Here is an 18,400-nt window from a genome sequence, read left to right on the forward strand (position 1 = left end):
TCTGGAAGAAGCTCAATGGTCAATAACCCAACCCGAATTCTCTTTATCAGAAGTTTACAGTTCTGTCAAATGCCCAGATGTGTATCGGCAGATTGTGCTGAATATAAGTTACCAATTTAGATTATTTGAGTCAGTTCGAATTCTGTATCTGTCCTCGCCATATGTACATTCACTGTATTATATGTACAAATAAACATTTTATACTCTAAACATAAACTATGTGATGGTTAGAGATTCTAGACATCCTCCACCGGTAGAACCCAGATAATAGGCCAACGCTACCATAAGGCCCTAGAGAGAAGAAGTCTCACTGTACAGAGAAGTAGATAATTCACAGAGAAGTGAACACAGAAAGTTTACAGGTCATTGAGCTAGAGCTATTAAAAATGTGCTTCTTAAAGGAATCTTTCTCATTTTCTAACTCATTTTCAAGAAATGTGTGATGTGTAGAAATGATGAATTTATAAAAGCAGAAGCTCATTCATTTAAACGAGCACTCCGGCTGTAGATGTGACCAGCAAACAACTTATTACATAACATTCGTTTAGTTATAAAACTTAAAATGAATTTTTAAATATAATCGATTTTATGTTTTTAATTTATATTTTTTTCTTCGCTAATGAAAGCTGTTAGATGCATATCTGAAATACTGCTCAAAATTGATTTTAGTAACTATTATTTAAAAAGTTCCTCACTGCTGTTATGACAGCATATGATTAATTATTTTCTAATGAACTTCATTTTAATGACAATTGGGTTAATGATAATTCGAACACGGTGGAATAGGAAAATTTTTAAATCATTTCTTCTATAAATGTATTCTTACATATAAATTGATCCTTGTAATTCGTAATTTATAAGGCATACTATACATAGAGGCATACTTTACATCAGCTCTCGAATTGGTTATTCTTTCTCCACTAATGCTTCCTGCAGCAGTTTTCTATATTTCATTTTCCACTATTCCTAATTTTATTTTTTCATTTCCTGTTTCTTATCCTGTGTTCCCTTATATTCTATATTTTCTTTCCTATCTGATGTATCCTATATCAGAAATAAGAGTCTATTCAAGGGAGGAAAATAAAAAAAAAAATCAAACAAGCAAATTATTATATTGTGATTACGCAAATACAATTTTGAAATCGAAAGGGGTCAAACACATTCTTTTTTGAACACCAAAAGCGAAATTTCATAATTTTGAATCTAAAACATGACAAATAACCAATACCTGCGTTGGCGATACGTAAAAAGTAATATTAACGCAGTCAACTCAAAAATGAATAAGAAACAAAAAAAAACAGCGAAATACATTAAAAATTACGTATACAGTATAATCACCAAAAGTACAATGTGGATACTTCAGTGATTCTTAGAAAAGGGGGAGGGCGAAGTGCACAAGAAGGAGCTAAAAAACTTATACTTATATCATAAGCTAAAATTCATATAATATGCAACAACCTTCTTTTCACAGACTTTCAAGAAAAGAAATAAGTGAAACAGTTGCCAAAGTGGAGGAAAAAAGAGAGAAAGAAATGATTAGAAGCTATTTCGAAATATAAATCAAAAGAGAAGAAATAAAAAATGGCATGAGAGAAAAGAATTAAACAAGGGAAAGTATATCATTTTTGAGGATTGGATTTAAAACAGAAAAAATAGTAACTAACCCAGGATCGAACGTATTAAATTAAACATTCAACACTGAATAATACAGCTTATAAATGACAGCAAAACTTGCCCCTTTTTCACCTATTCAAGGACCAAGAGTGTATGCAGGATTTAACTGGGATGGATTGAAACTTTCGGAGGAGTAATAACATCACATAAAAACACTTCAATCGCATTTTTTAAATCCTTCGTGTTCTACAAATAATTAAAAGATTAAATAATTAAATCCTTCGGTCAAAAAAAGTTATACAGAATAATTACTATAAAGGGTCTTATTCTGTTTCTTGATAACGGGCCCAAAACGGAATTCATGCACAAATCCAGGCCTATTTTTCATAGAGACTACTTAATGGATAAGAAAGGGGAAAATTGATTTCACCTTGATTATAAAAATTTTAAAAATGCAATCGAAGCCTCATTTAAGCGTAATGAATAAAAAAAAAAAAAAAAAAAAAAAAAAACTGACCTTAATCAAAGGGCTGAATGATATTAATTGATTATTAACACAGCCAACTAAAGGGATTAAAGCTTTAGTTTAACATTTGTTTGAAAGTAATACTGAGATAAATGAGAAGTTGGCATTTTTAAAGTTAGCTCAGAGCTGCAGTCAAGGGGGAGCAAGAAAATACCCTTGAACAAAAAAAAAACATCAAGCGAAGTTTTATTCTATATTAAATGAGACTGAAAACGGTAAATGTATATTAAGAAAAAAAATTGATTGAGAGAAAAATAGAGACAAATTCATATAAAAAAAGAAAAGAAAAAAAGGACAATACGAAGAGAGGAGTGGAACACAGAGGCGAAACTCTCGAAACCTTCTTCAAAGTAATAAAACGAACAGATAACCAAATAATTAGTAAAGAAAGTGATAATAAATTAGTTAAGATGGCAAGACAAGATAACATTGGCAACCTTTAGGAAATGAATAAATGAGACGCAAACTGTTTTTCACAACTGTAATAGCTAACTACATAACGCACAATAGATTGCAATCCTGAGGTAGAATTGAGCGCAATTGCAGTGGCGATAACATGAAACTATTGGTCCAGCCCACAAAATCCACCCATCCAATCAAGGCACCCACACTGACAACAAAAACACAACTCGAGCACGGGCAACCAGCTTCCAAATAGATTAACTCCAGAAACATAACAAAATAGTTCGTTCTTGACCTCGACAGATCCGTAGCTGGATTAATCGGTTTGTTTTATTTCGACCAAATTGAACACCTGTAGTGTCTATACATTAAACAAAAAAATAATTTTAGCTTTCATGTGATTTGCCATTTCCCGTATTCCAGTAGCCAAAGGGCACACAAAGTATACATTTGGCAACACTGATCATTAGTTATCCACTATTTCAGGCGAGCGATTTATTTTTCGCTTAAATTAAAGAATTTTTGGTTAACAAGACTTTTCATCGAGAGGAATAGTTGAAACACGCAACTAATGACATCTGGCGTTAGTCGGAATTTTTCATTGCTGCACAAATATTGTTTTTGCTTATATTTCGCATAAATTACAGCGTGCCCCTCTAGGTTCACAGTTTTTCCTTTAGCAAACAGAAGAATTCGCTTCTTAAAGTAGCGTTTTTTTTCTTGATATAGTAACAATCTTCGGCTTGAATTATTTCAAAATCCTATCATTTCTAAGGCTGATTCAGACTGAGCCACTTAACTGAAAATCCATAAGAATAGCGGAGTACTGAGTATTAGCTATATGATCTCTAAGAGGTCAAGATCGAACAGGAGTTTGTATAATAACATCATTCTGAAAGTGTGGTAAGTTATAAGAAGACAAAAAAACAATTTTTAAGTTAAAATGTAAATTGATTGTCTTAAAAAAAAAAGTGAATAGATGCAGTTTGTCCGAGAGCCACTGGGTGAACAACTTGCAACTCAAACATTACGAGGGTTGAGATGATTATGTCCAGACTGTAGAGAAAATATACTATATCGTCCAGCAATTGAAGTTTCTCGGCAACAGCAATTGAATTTTCCAGCAATAACTCGCCAAACTATTTAATTAATTTCCCCCACACTACCTATAGTTGTATCTTTAATCAAGATACAACTTTCTATAATAATAGCTTTTTGGCGAAATAACAATAAAGGCGTTCCGTGCCAGGGCGGAGCGAGAATCGCATTGGAACAGAGCTAATTATAATAATATATTATATTGACTATAACAACATTTTTATAATACACATTTTCACAAGATGGAAGAAAGGATGTGACAGTAGTTGTTTTACTTATTTTAGTGCCGGAAAGATAATTCTCAACATACTTCGTTATCATTATTTGTTTCAAAGGAGGCGGTACGAAATGCTTAATTATATAACTGATAAGAGCCGCTCCCTTGTAAAAAGAAAATAGACATAGAAGATAAATATATGAAGAGGAAAGGAACCAAGAAGGGAAGGATAGCCCGTGCACCAAGAATTCTAACCATGTAGCCCTGCCCTAGTTTCTGATCCAAACGAAGTACCACATTCAATGGCTTGCCCTACTCTTAGCAAGCTTAATTAAATGCTTCTCCGAAAATGATTCAAATTTCATCAACTCAAGATTCACATAGAAAAAGTTAATCACAGACAATATTAATGAATTACATCAATCACCAATTTAATTGCCCATTATGTTCACACAGGATTGTCGCTTCCATGATTCTTGCTGTAGTAGAAAAAAATATAAGCAGCAGTTTACAGCATTATTTCTGTTGTGTAGAAGAAACTGCCTATTTGCGCGATAAAAGTTGGATTTTTAAACTAAATAAATTGCTTGGCAAAGCCAGTAAAATTCCTTTAATTGGCAACTAAATTGCCATGACAAGCGAATACTGCTCCTGTGTGAACATCTAAGTGAACCTGGAGTACCGTAACAGTGTTCAATCAAATTCAAAGAAGCACACCTACACCTAAATACACCTAAATACATTTATCTGACCATCAATACTTACACTTTCAAAAAATTATCTGATACAGTACAGGATTTGCCTGTATATGAGCACGAGAACCAAACTTGTAAATAGATCTTATATTTAGTAGAATAAACAGCAGATTTGGTAGTTGTGTTGCAGAGAGGCCCAACTGAAGGAAATAGTGGCATAACTTCGTCAAAATCCTGGGGGAAGGGGGAAGCTGGAGCAAATTTTCCCACATCAAGTGAAAATGACAGTGAAAACTGAACAAAATGAGCCATATAGTACCATAAAGGTAAAGATATATTATAGAAAATTAACCAGTTTCTGTGGATGCTTGAATTATGCAGGCTTATATTAGTTTTGACGAGATTTACGAACAAACTAAATTTCAGCTGCGGGAGGGGGCAAACTGGGGTCTGGGGGGACCAATTTTTAAGAGGGGCAGTTGCCCCCGCCCCTCATGCCCCATAGCAAGTTACGCTCCTGGAAGGAAACCCCAAAAAGTTCTGAAAACTACTTTAAAGAAATTATAAATACTTACTTATTTCATTCCTAAAAGCGCTTTTCTTCAGTTCCTCACCCCACCCCCTCCCACCCCTAATGGAGCAATATATAACCGACTGTGTATATTCCCACTATATTCTACAATAGCGCCACTCCTTTCTTCCGGCCAATTGATTACTGTTCGGCGTAAAATAATAATCAGAAAACAGCCACGCTATTGCAAAACATAGTGGGAGTATACATAGTCGGCTATATATTGCTGCATTAGGAGTGGAGGTGGGGGGGGGTGTGTGTGATAAGGACTGAGATGAGTAGTATTTATGATTGGTTTAAAGTAATTTCCAGAAATTTTTAGGGTTTCCTTCCAATGTGTCCCTCTGCTTAACAGTTACGACAATTTTTACTTTGCGACGCATAGTTCACTACTCACAATGTAGTCCCTTAACTATCGCGTGTCTTCAGATGGTTGCAGGCTCTAACCGCAATTGATAAATCCGGTCGTGTATGCGTATTTATACAACAAAAGAAAATATAGTTTTAATAATTTTTTTACGAGTTAAATTATATATGCAATAAACAGTTAAGCGTTAGTTTGAAAGAATTCAATTCAATATTAATTATTCGAATTATTGAAATTATTTTGAGAGACATTATTACGCACCTTCACAATCAGACCCTAAGAATTGAAAGATAGACTTAAAAAAAAGGAAAAAAGGTGGTCAGATAAATTCACAAACCTGGAAAAATCACAGCGGTTCAAATTATCTCATAAAACCAAGTTATTCTAAGAAGAAATCCGAATTCTATAAAATTTTTCTACAAAAGCACTAATGAACATAACATTGTTTCTAGCCAAAATGCTCTAGTAAAAATTGCTTTGGTGGCTGTTTCTAAACTTTTGAAATGGTCTGATGAACTTTAGCGCATTTCTAATGGCAAGAAGGGACATCAAAGCCTCCTCGCACATAATTGGGATTTGTGAAGCAAAATTTTTGAGAAAGCATAATGCTCATGCTAGCGTGATCTTAAAATCCACTATTGACCAAGACAACTTTTTTAAATACAAATTTCAAACCAAGAAATTTTCTAATCCTAAACAATTTTTCAAATATCTAATTCCCAAAAAAAGAATTAAAGCCAAAAATACACCAAAATTTTTCACCGGGGTTCCTCCGTTTTCTCCTTATCACCAGGCAAGATTTACGTATTCATTTCAATTTGAACTCGAATCCCAAAAAAAGATTAGCACTAACTCACGTCACTGTCAATTTGATAACACAAACCAGTTCTTCAATCCCGAGCTATTTTTCGGCACTAAATTCAGAGGATTCAACACTACGGTACGCCATTCCGTTTTAAAATTCACTACTTGCGAATTCCCTGAAAATAGTGTCCAAATGTACCACTGCAGTCACACATACTTTGTACTGGTACATATTATTATACGGGTCACCTTTGTGTCTTAGGATTCAACCAGGAACGTCATTTTAGTAAGGGCAGGCCAAGACTAATACGAATAATTCTTACTATGGAGGGGGTCATCTTTGTTAGAGGTTTTCTTGTCACTAAATAACTGGAATGTACATATTTGTATGTACGCTACTTCAAGATCCCCCTTTCCCGGGATGCAACTTCGAGTCAGTTATTTTTATGGTAAATGGTGCAACATTACCCTTTCTCTTAAATTTATTAAACATTGAGTTTTAATGCTTTTTGACAATTAAAAACAAGCAGAGGATGAACGCAAGCCCCAGCATATCAAATGATATCCCTGATTTTTTTAAATTTAATTTTAGTTCATTTTAATTTCTGTCGAAAATGCAATATCCAAAACCATAAATGTTAAACTTAGGCAACCCGCACATTACTAAAATGTCACTCGGTAATAATTTACACACGTTGTATTTTACAATACAAATACTCAAAGAAAAGAGTCTGGGAGTCATGTGGAAGCTCCAAAGAGGTCATCTCCCAGACTCTCACTTTAAGTAGAAGAACAAGAACTAACAAAAATCTGCCTAACCTTCAAAAAGAAGCAAAGACAGTATTGCTGGGCCCTTTCCATGGCCTGTAAGAAAAATTTATATTGCTATTTTAACACTATCATCTTGCAAGTGTTTGAATAACGAACCCGAAAGAAAATTTTCTGTGGTACCTGTCGAAAGAAAATATTTTACGCCTAAAATACCAAAAAGATCCACAGAGACTTAACTTCAACCAGTTGGGAGGATGTGCTTACTACAGCGCACCTCCAAGAGACTAGACTCTTCCAAGGTCCCTTTGATATCTCTGGCACCGCAGAAAATTTGGAAGTAAAAAGTAAGGGTGTAATTTACAACAAGCTAAAATACTTGATAACTAATTAATTTTTTAATTTAATCGATTCAATCTGATGAGCAAATTGTATTTTGTTTCTTTTGTATTTATTGTATTTCATTTTATTTGTATTGTATTTCTAGAAAAATGTATGCATCAGTATATGACAGTAGCCGTATATCAACCCCGCTTGATAAATTGGCGCTGAAGAATCGAAAAAGCGCGGATAAACTTTATCATCGTGTTTCGTTTTTCTAGAAATAGAGTAACGCCAAAAAAAACATATTCTGAAATATATTTTACTGTACCGCTTTACTATACGTATTTATACCTACTGTATCTTTATATACTGTATACTCTTTACTGTATATATTTATATGTACTGCCCTAAATTCTTGGTATTCAAATTAGCTCATGTTCAATTAGGGGTACCAAAGCACAGTATATAATATATTTTTTTACTTATTATTAAATTAAACAATACTTAATTGTGAATTATTATTATTTTTTAAACATACATATATATATATAAGTATATGTGTAAATAAGATGCAGTTTATTGCAATTTTCATTTTCAGTAACAATTTTCAGTAACTAGCCACTGAATAGTTCGATGGAAGTGAGCCCAGCAAGAAGAAGAAGAAGGAATTAAAAAACACACACGATTAATAATAATAACACACTAGAATACACCTTACGTATATAATAATTATGCAACGAGATGCTGAAACTGAGGTAGGGAAACAGCGAATTGTGCAACCCGCTAAATTTGTACACTGAGCCTGTATATTAAAACACTGAGACACCTGAGCATTTACCTGTAATCTGATGGATAGCAAATGAGCTAATAACAACCTATTTTTGTGTAATGGGGGGGGAAATTGGGGTATGTTACTTATGAATTGAGCAAACAAGCATTTCGTTGATTGAACAAATTGACTAATTTTTCACCGGTTATAAGTTCAACAAAGGTTAGGGAGTTCTATGTACTCTTTCCAGCTTCTTCGGGAGGTGGATACATAGATGGCTGTAGCGACATTCGACCGTAAGGTCCGACTATAATTGACCTAGGACTTCTTACTTGTGGGTCTTCCTCCCTCCACTCGCCCCTCGATAAATCTGTTGGGTATTTTGGGTAATCTTCCTCAATCTTATCCTCTCCTGAGCTCTCATCTTCACCGTTATTAGAAGGCATTTCTCGTTTAACCAACACATCGTACATTTCTCGTTTGACCAATGAGAGTGCAACTTGAGGCACAGGAGTGGGAGGTAGACCCGTAGAACGATGATAAGGACGCGAAGTGGCAATGCCCATTTTTTTAACTTTGTCATAAAGTGTTCGAGATGGAACTTTGAACTTTCTTGAGGCTTGAAGGGCGCTCATGCCGCCTTTAACGGCTTCAATGGCAGCTGTAATATCATTATTTGTGTACTGTTTGTACCGCTTCCATTCTAATTTCTGAGTCGGAACGTATGACGCCAAACGGAGATTGCTCATATCACCTAAAAAAAAACCAGAAACTACAGGATATTGAATAAGATGATGATGCATAAAAAAAGGGGGGGGGGGGGAAACAACACATAATTTGATTAGCTGCTATTTGAACATTTTTTCACAAACAAAACTAATAAACAAGGCAGCAGGATAAGACACATCTTAAGAAGTTTAAATACGCATGACATAGTATATAGGAAAAAACATGAGGTCATCTACATGTTTTGTAGAGGACTATCGAAGGATTTTACCTATGTCCTTGTGCGAATACGTGCGAGAGAATGACGAGTTAGATTGTCTCTAATACAGTTTGAGTTTGGCAATGAAATATCTTAATAATTTCCAATATCAGTATGCAAATAACATGAATACACACGGCAGAATGATAAATCAAACTGTATCAGAGACAACCTAACTTGTCATCTGTTGTTTAATTTAAATAACCGTACTTCATTTTATTTTGTACATTTTCAGCGGCTCTATCGAAGGATTTTACCTATGTCCTTGCGCGAATACGCGCGAGAGAATGACGAGTTAGGTTGTCTCTAATACAGTTTGAGTTTGGCAATGAAACATTTTAACAACTTCCAATATCAACATGCAAGTACCACGAATTCACACGATAGAATGATAAATGTGGTTGTCTCTGGTACAGTTGGAGTGTGGTGAACGGTACCTGAGACAACCTAACTTGTCCTCTGTTGTTTAATTTAGCTTAATTCATTTGTTGTTGTGTTTTTTTCGTTGATAAAGTCTTCCAGACGTGAAGTCGAAATATTAAGATTCTTTATTATTTAGAGTTTGTTGCTTTTTTTTGTTTTGTCCAAGGTTTTGTTTAAAATATTACACCCATTTTCACTATATTTTCATTTGTTAAATTCTGTAAATCGAAAGGCATTATGGTCTAAGAGATTTGTTTAAAGCATAAGTATATGACTGCGTTTTTGTTATAATAGAAAGTAAATAGTTACGATAATTCTTTATCTACTGAATGTTTGGGCGCGTAATGCGTGGGTGCTGTAGTTCAGAAAAAAAAATGAAGATAAGAAAAACTGCAAAGAAAATATGTTTCTAAGGTATTTTTTTAAAAGATGGGTGTTTCAAAAGATAATATTTTCAAAGAAGAAAATAATAAGATAAGTAGAAAAGCCCTACAGGCACATCATGACCAATCTAGTCATAAGCCTCAATAACGTAATTATTAAATAAATCCTGCTGTTTGATCTAAGGTAAGTTGGTGCTGCAGTGGGCTGTTAGTGGTAGTCGTCGCAGTGGTATATTTTATAACACACTTGTTTCGTTTGTTTTTTCGGTTTTTGTTTTTACTTTTTCTTTTTTTCCTTTCTTTTTTAGTCAAATCTGTGTTTACTTCAGCTGTGGACTTACTTTCCTGAAAGTTTTTCAGTGCAATTGTCCTCTGGTAAAACTACTGTCTATAAAAAAATCCATTTCTGTGTTCAGGCTTGTGCTTTTTTTTTAATGCGAATATGTTTTTATTATGGCCTTACGTAAGCTTAGAAGTCTAATGGCTGATAATTGATAGTTTTTTATTTGGTTTTGTCATAATAAAAATAGCATATACACATGGAGAATAAAAGGGAGTATTTTATATATAAAATTTAATTGAAATTCATGAAATGGTTTAAAGCTTTTAAAAGAAGAAAACAAAGTCTACACAAAAACCTGACAGAACACTGTGACACACAAAAAATAGAATGGAGAATGAGAAAAAAAAGTCATTCAGGCAGTATTGTTTGACGTTATGTCAATGGAAAGAATTTGCATATGCGTTGAAAGGGCTGAAAACTGTGTTTTTATACATTTACTCAAATGCTAGGTATTCTTTACCTTTTACCATCCCTTAGTCCGTCTGTTTAGGTAATTTCATTGTTGCATAATTGTAGTGTGTAGCCTACTCTCTTTTTTCATTGTCGTACTCCACAAGTGTCATTTTTTTTTATATGACGTGGGTTAAAAATAAATTATTATTATTATAATTATTATTATTATGTTCGACGCTTGCAGAGGAAAGTCCACATAGACTAGGGTGCTACCATCGCCTTATAAGTTTTTTTGTGTATGATAATTATTGTAAGTGTTTTTAGTTGTTAGTATATTATTTGTTGATCTTTTTTTCATATTTAGTTTTATGAGAACCTAATCTAGGGGGAGGGGGGATGACATTTAAAACAATTGAATTACAAGGAACATATAAGAAATCGTAAGAACAATCGTAACAACGTTGAGACTTCGGGGAAGTGGTTCGTTAATGCAATCTATTTTAATGATATGTGTCTTCTTTAATATGAAAAAATTTGTTGTTGCACACTAAGTAGATAAGACATTATCAAGGCCGCATCCAGGGGGGGGGGTTAGGGGGATTGAACCCCTCCCCCCGAAATGTTTTTCTGACTCGTAAAAATGTAACAAAAATGGACATAAACAAATTTTGTATGTGTTTTTTGAGGTTTTTTGTGTACACCCCCCCCCCCCCCATTTTTTTTTTAGTAAAACCCCCTCCGAAAAAAATCATGGGCACGGCCTTGGACATTATCATCAGTTAAAAAACAAAAAAGAAAATTAATACATTTCCAGAAAAAGTACTATAGCTTATTGAAACTTTTTCCCAGATTCTTCTCATATAGCATATAAAAGGAATAAACGGGAATTTATTGCATGGATCAATTATTCTCCAATTTTGGTAGATTTAATTTGTTTAGAATGAATTATTTTACAGTAACTACTATTTACTACCATTTTCTGAAACTATTTAATTTTTTCAAGGATGGCTATCTGCTACCAATTCTGTTTATTTTAATAATTCAGTTTTATAATGACTTGAGACCTGAAGTCAGTTAAAAAAAGTTTGCAACCAATTCTGTTTAAAAAAAAGTAATTTCACTGCCAATTCTGTTTATTTTACTGAATTCAGTTCTATGATGACTAGAGAACTGAAATCAGTTTTAAAAAATATATTAGTTAAAAAACGATGTTGTTAAAAAAAAAAAAGTTAGTGGAATCAGACAACTGAGGCAAAAAAAAGACAATGCAGAACAGACGTAAAAAGGCCAACTATTAAAATCCGTGGTAAAAGTTTAGGATAAAAGGCTTAAAAAAAATTGATATCCTTGCCAATTAGATTCCAATCCTTTATAGACATTTTAGGATTCTTTTTAAAGTTCGCCTAATCCTTCCGACTGACAAGGGCAAAACTGACGGCTAAAAAAAAATACTGCACGATACAGGTATTAAAATATTTATTTTGCTGTCTCAAAGCTAAATTTTGACGCAAGATCATTTGAAAAATTGTGAATTTATTGCTAAAATTCCTTTTTTTTTGGCATTTCAGAACCCCCGCCGAATTTTTTACGGACACTTGCTTTTTAGTAAAGACTAGTAGGCCAAGAAAATTCAAAAACTTCTGGCCGAAAGCTATTACCGAAATCAAAAAAAAAAAAAAAAAAAAAAAAAAAAAAAAAAAAAAAAAAAAAAAAAAAAAACGAATCCGAAAATCTGACTTCCGAAAGGAAATTCTACTCTTGTCGAAACCTAAGCTACAGCTTTAATCCAATGCACCACGGAGAATGCATAAATTATATAAAATAATCGACGTAACCACACAGAAATCTATTTCATGGCCACGATTCAAGGATGGGCCAGTATAGAACAATCTCTTTTAGGTTTGGGCTTCAGCTCTTTACTTTTGTTTAAAAAAAAATTGACTTAATTTCTAGTTTTTACACAATATTCAGGTCAATCTGAGATATCTAATTCCTTACTTTTATTTGTAACAAGATCTTTATAGTTTTGTGACCCAGCAAAATTATCACAAAACTTATCAGAAAAAAAAAACAGAGAGAAAAATTGACTATCATTTGTTTGTTAATAGGGTAGCTGAACCGCGAAATGGCCTGCCATCTGCAATAGTTCAACGTATAAGCATGGAATAATTAATATATCATTTAGGCAAATCAGTTCACAAGTCCACTTTTATTTACGGTTGTTTTTATTTGTAAACTGTGATTAATCTTGAAGTATTTTGTGAATTGCGTGATATTCCAATTCTCAGTCAGACAGAGTCCTTTAATATAGATTTAAGAACTCTCTTTTCTTCGGTATTATAGTTTTGTGTCATTTTTATAAGTTATTAATTAAAAAACTTTTTTCCACAAAATAAATAACTGAAAAAATACGAATGAATGTGCATTGTCAGTTTAATATACATATACTGATACTTAGTAATCAAAATGTTAATATTATTTGATTTATTAAAGTTATAAAAGTTAAAACATTTATATTTTTTTCAGTAAAGTGCAAATTACTTTCTGGCCTTGGGAAGGCATAGGGGTTTTGAGCCCAACTTATGTTAATTTCTGCTCGTTTTGAGTTTGACTCGGTTATTTATTGTAATTTCTGTTCGTTTTGGGTTTCATTTATTTGTCGATGCTGATTTGTGGTAGTTTGACGCTTGGTAGATTATTTCGTTAGATTTTTGCTCATTTTTTGTTTAATGGAGTTCTTTACTTTTCTTTGAAAAACTTATTTTGTGGAAAGTTTTTTTAATTAATTTTTGTCCGTTTTATATTGACATACATAGTCTTTTCAGAGAAAAAGAAAATACTATTCTAAGTCTTTTCGTTTTTTTAATACTTTAAAGTGTGGTCTGACATTTGTTTTCTGGAGAAAAACTTTCAGAAATCTCTAGCAACATATACTTTCTTAATAATATGGAAACAAATAGTAGTGTTTAATTTAGTTTCATACCTCCTCTAGTTGACCTGAAATGGAAAACTTGATACCATTCGCAAAAAAATCTGTTTACTTTCTTTTATAGCTTGGATACACTTACGCTAGGCTATTTTGATTTGGTTAAATTTTAAGAGCAGAAGCAGCCCCGAAAGTTTGACCATAATACCCTCAGTCGTTCTTGGGATACTGCTGAGATGCCTTATTGGGAATTAGCATTAACACTCTCCGGTTTGACTTTTTTAAATTATTAGAACAACTTTCTGTATAAGCCTTACATGCCCCCAGGGCATATCTTACAACCCTTGCACTGAGGGCTCTGAGGGGTATCATTCTAAAAGACCCAATTTCCAGGACTTTCGACTACGTTGAACAAAATGGATATCTCAAAATTCTTTTTGAATGTGTTTGGGGGATTGGATGGCGAGAGAGGGAGGTTACTTGCCTTTAAGTCACATCCGACTATTAAAAGGACATTTGTTCTCTCCTTTTCCAATCTAATGGGCCCTTTTTGATGTTTTTACAACATCGCTTTCTATAAAAACCTTACATGCTCCCGCGGCATAACTTACAACCCTTGCCCTGAGGCTTGTGGGGGGATGGGTTGTCATCCTTAAAGACCTAATTTCCAAAACTTTCAACTACGTTGAATAAAATAGCTATCTAAAAATATTGATTGGATGTGTTTGGGGAAAAGGTGGGCGTGAGAGGAGGGTTAGTTGCCCTCAAATAACTTTCAACTATTTAAAAAGGCAATAACCCTTTCAATTTCCAATCGAATGAGCCCTTTTTCAAGTTTCTACTACAAAGATTTCAATAAAAACCTTATATGCCCCCAGGGCATAACTTATATAACCCTTGCCCTGAAGACTTTGGGGGGAGTGTCCAGCTCAAAGGTATAATTTCCAGAACTTTAAACTGCGTGGAACTAAATGGCTATCTCAAAATTTTGATTGGATATGTTTGGGGAAATGGTGGGCGTGGAAAGGGTGTTAGTTGTCTTCCAATCACCTCCAACTATTAAAAGGGACACTATCCATTTGAACTTCCAATCGAATGATCCTTTTTTGTGATTTCTACGACAACGCTGTATAGAAAAACCTTACATGCCACCAGGGCATAACCTACAACCCTTGCCCTGAGGGTTCTTGGGGTGGGTCCTCCCCAAAAATATATTTTTAACTGGAAATCAACTACGCTGAAAAAAAAGGGTATCTAAAAATTTTTATTGGATACGTTTTGGGGAACGATTGCCATGCGTGGGGAATTAGTTGCCCTTAGATCACTTTCGACTGTGGAAAAGGACACCAACGGTTCGAGATTTCAATCGAATGAGCCTTTTTTCAAGTTTTTACGACAACGCCTTATATAAAAACCTTATTTGCCCCCAGTGCATAGCTTACAACCCTTGCCCTGAAGGCTGTGGGGGAGTGTCCTCCTCAAAGACATAATTTATATCTGGAAATCAACTACGCTGAACAAAATGGCTATCTCAAAATTTTTATTGGATGTGTTTCGGGTAATGGTGGGCGTGGAAGGGGTGTTAGTTGCCTTCCGATCACTTTCGTCTATTAAAAATGGCACTAGCCCTTTGAATTTCGAATCGAATGAGCCTTTTTTCAAGTTTCTACGACAACCCCTTCTTTAAAAACCTTATATGCCCCCAGGGCATAACTTAAAACCCTTGCCCCGAGGGTTGTGGGGGAGTACCCTCCTTAAAAACATATTTTCTATCCAGAAATCAACTACGCTGAACAAAATGGCCATCTCAAAATTTTGATTGGATGTGTTTGGGGGAATGATGGGCGTGGGGGGGCTAGTTACCCTCCAATCCCTTTCGACTACTAAAAAGGGCACTAGCCAGTCGAATTTCCAATCGAATGAACCCTTTTTGAAGATTCTACGACAACTCCTTCGATACAAAGTGCCCGGGTATGGAGAAAGAAGAAGAAAAATAAATAACACATTGTGCCCACATCATTCTTTACTTAGGCAGCGCGATCGCCTATGATTTTGCTGTTGAAATAACTGATCGGTTATCCAGAAAATTATTATTACTCTGTAATATATTTCTTCAGTTTATACATTTTTTTATTAATCAGCAAGCACTGTGTTTTGGGCATTGGATAAATAAAGAAAAAAGTGCTAGCAAGTTTCAAATAGATAAACAAACTCGGAAACTCATCGCTTTTATTAAAAAGCAAGATCTAGAGAACAGTTTAGATTGGTTCATGCTTTCCTTTTAATAAGTGTTTCAGTGCCCTCTCACTTTATCTCTTTTCGCTATGTTTCATACTTTTTGAACCCAGTATACCTCTTCTATCTATTCCCGGGGATAAAGGAATTCCATGGTGTGCTTCACTTGCCGTATCTGATCTATCATCATCTGAGCCACCTCCACCTCCTCCACCGCCTCCTCCTCCACTTTCTGGAATACTCGAGTCTTCATCATTGCGCTAAAATAATACAAAAAGTGTCAACCATAGACTCATACAGTCTGGAAGGATCACAGGGTTTATTTCTACAAAGAGGTGGGGGAGGTAACTATAGCTTTTGAAAAGCCATCAAACTAACATACATGCATTAAAAAAAAATCTAGCGAGAAAGCTGCATTTTAAGCACCTCACCTCACATTTTTTTTTTTTTTTTTTTTTTTTTTTTTTTTTTTTTTTTTTTTTTTTTGTAAAGTCGATATATGTCTGTGGTGCTGCAACATTACCAAATTCAGGATTACACACTGAATTCTTAATTTAACGTACTATCAATATTCGTGCTAAAGTTAGTGGCCTTTTCAATGAAACAGTTCGTGGTAACGAACTATAAGGAGCCACCCGTGTAAATAGTAACCAAAACTCAATTTTGATAGCAATTTATAAGAATGGGCTTCTAATTTTGATCCCAAATATTTAAAATTCACTAAATATAAAATTATCTGTCAAATTACAAGCCAGAAAAATTTGGCTAATTTTACCAAAAGAGGAAAAACACCGCCATGAAGGGTTTAGTCCCACCTTGATGAAAATTGACAGAAGTTTCAAGCCCTTATCTAAACAAACGCAAAATTTGTTTTTCTTTCTTCCTCCTCTGAACTGACCATATCCAGCCAGTAGTCAAAGATTATATAAGGAGGGATCATTCGAATGAAAATTTACTAAATCTAGTGCCCTTTTTAAGCAACAAAAGAGATCACACCACAACAAATTACCGATTTCTGGTATTTCGCTTGTTATTGAGAAAAAATTCTGAAAATATATTTGTATAGCCTCTCTGTTTCATAGTTCATTCGGGAGCGTGGTATGAAACCTGACCCTAAATATACATGTAGTTCATAAATAAACCCACCGTTATGGCAGACCGTCTATCTGATAAACTAAATGTTATAGAGTATCTCATAGCTGTATGCCACCTATTAGTATTGAGGCCAGCAGATTATATTATGGGAGAGAGGCGTCAAAGAATTATGCCGGGCCCATAGCGTAAGGAGCAGCGGGTAAATGCAGAGGGGAAAGCCCCCCTCATATACAGGGTAATTTCCGTTTGTTTCAAATTTTAATGTTTCTCTTTACCGTTATTTGAAAATAAACTTACTTTTCATGTTTAACCTCTTGAAAAGATGAAAATGTAATTTCGATCTTTGACGATTGTGACATGAATTTCTGATTTCTGGAATAAATATGATAGCTCCATAATTCATGGAGCACAGGTTTGGCAACTGAACTGTTCATGTACCTTCCACACAATAAAAAACTACTAAGACATTTAATCATATGTCACAGACCAACTGGTTAATCTGGACATTTTCAAAATTCCATGGTCAATATGAATATTGGCCGTCAAAATCATGAAATGCAAAATAAATGCATAATTTTAATTCAGTTCTTTCAATTTTTGCTTTACTTTCTGTTGCATCATATATCGAATTTTCTATTATTCCACCAAAAGGCTCTTCTAGTCACATTTTTCTTGACAAACAAAATTCCCCAGCACTTTTGAGAGCCTACACAAAATGTGGCTAAAGTATTAATTTAGAAAATCAGAGATTTTAGTTGTCATCAACTAATAGTAGAAAGGACACTGCAAACGATTGAATAGCGTGCTAATTCCTAGCTTTAGTCCCACCCAATTTAAATTTGCAATTTTTTGCTATCCAGAGATATTGGCCAATCCGCGAATGAAGTTTCTATCCAGTTCTACTACTTTTCCGTGAAACGAGGAGTTGGTAATTTTTTTTACTACCATCCTTTGTTTTTAATTGGCTCTAGTTGCGGCCAATGACTAAACGATTTGTTTTTTTACATTCTCTTTTTGGCAAGCTTGACAAATCTTTAGAAACGTGAGCCGAATACAACATGCTATGGTATATATTTTTTTATATATACTTTTAAATATATATATATATATATATATATATATATATATATATATATATATATATATATATATATATATATATATATATATATACATTTAATAAGGAATATCAGAAATATCAGAATAGTTAGGAGTATCAGAATATCAGGGATCTTCCGAGGATTAGAATCTGATTCTTAAAATGATTTCAGTATCAAATTTGTTTTGAATAGATGTATTCTATTTGAACCGATATAATAAATGCATTTTATTTAATTTCTCATTTAACATTTGGATGTACCCATGGAGCGGAGTTTCGGCAATACTTTCATTGAAAATAACCCAATTTTCTTTCAGTATTGCTAATTCATTGCTGCTCTATAATGAAAAGAATTAAAATCAT

At 33.9% G+C, this 18,400-nt stretch overlaps 1 protein-coding gene across 6 annotated transcripts in view; it reads right to left on the reverse strand.

Moving 5' to 3' along the window:
- Positions 1-1,099: 1,099 nt before the first annotated feature.
- Positions 1,100-18,400, reverse strand: part of LOC148955569 (uncharacterized) — a 195,404-nt gene continuing 178,103 nt past the window's right edge. For all 6 annotated transcript variants that reach the window (XM_089102879.1, XM_089102887.1, XM_089102895.1 and 3 more), the window contains exons 3-4: positions 15,962-16,103; positions 1,100-8,909 (exon numbers count right to left, since the gene is read on the reverse strand). In XM_089102879.1, coding sequence (XP_088959005.1) covers positions 8,389-8,909; positions 15,962-16,103 — 663 coding nt within the window. In that variant the 3' untranslated portion in view covers positions 1,100-8,388. The remainder of the gene's footprint in view (positions 8,910-15,961; positions 16,104-18,400) is intronic.

This window comes from Artemia sp. Qi Xiang Cuo, chromosome 2 (genome assembly GCF_049724085.1).
Source record: "Artemia sp. Qi Xiang Cuo chromosome 2, ASM4972408v1, whole genome shotgun sequence".
In the NCBI taxonomy this organism is placed as follows: domain Eukaryota; kingdom Metazoa; phylum Arthropoda; class Branchiopoda; order Anostraca; family Artemiidae; genus Artemia; species Artemia sp. Qi Xiang Cuo.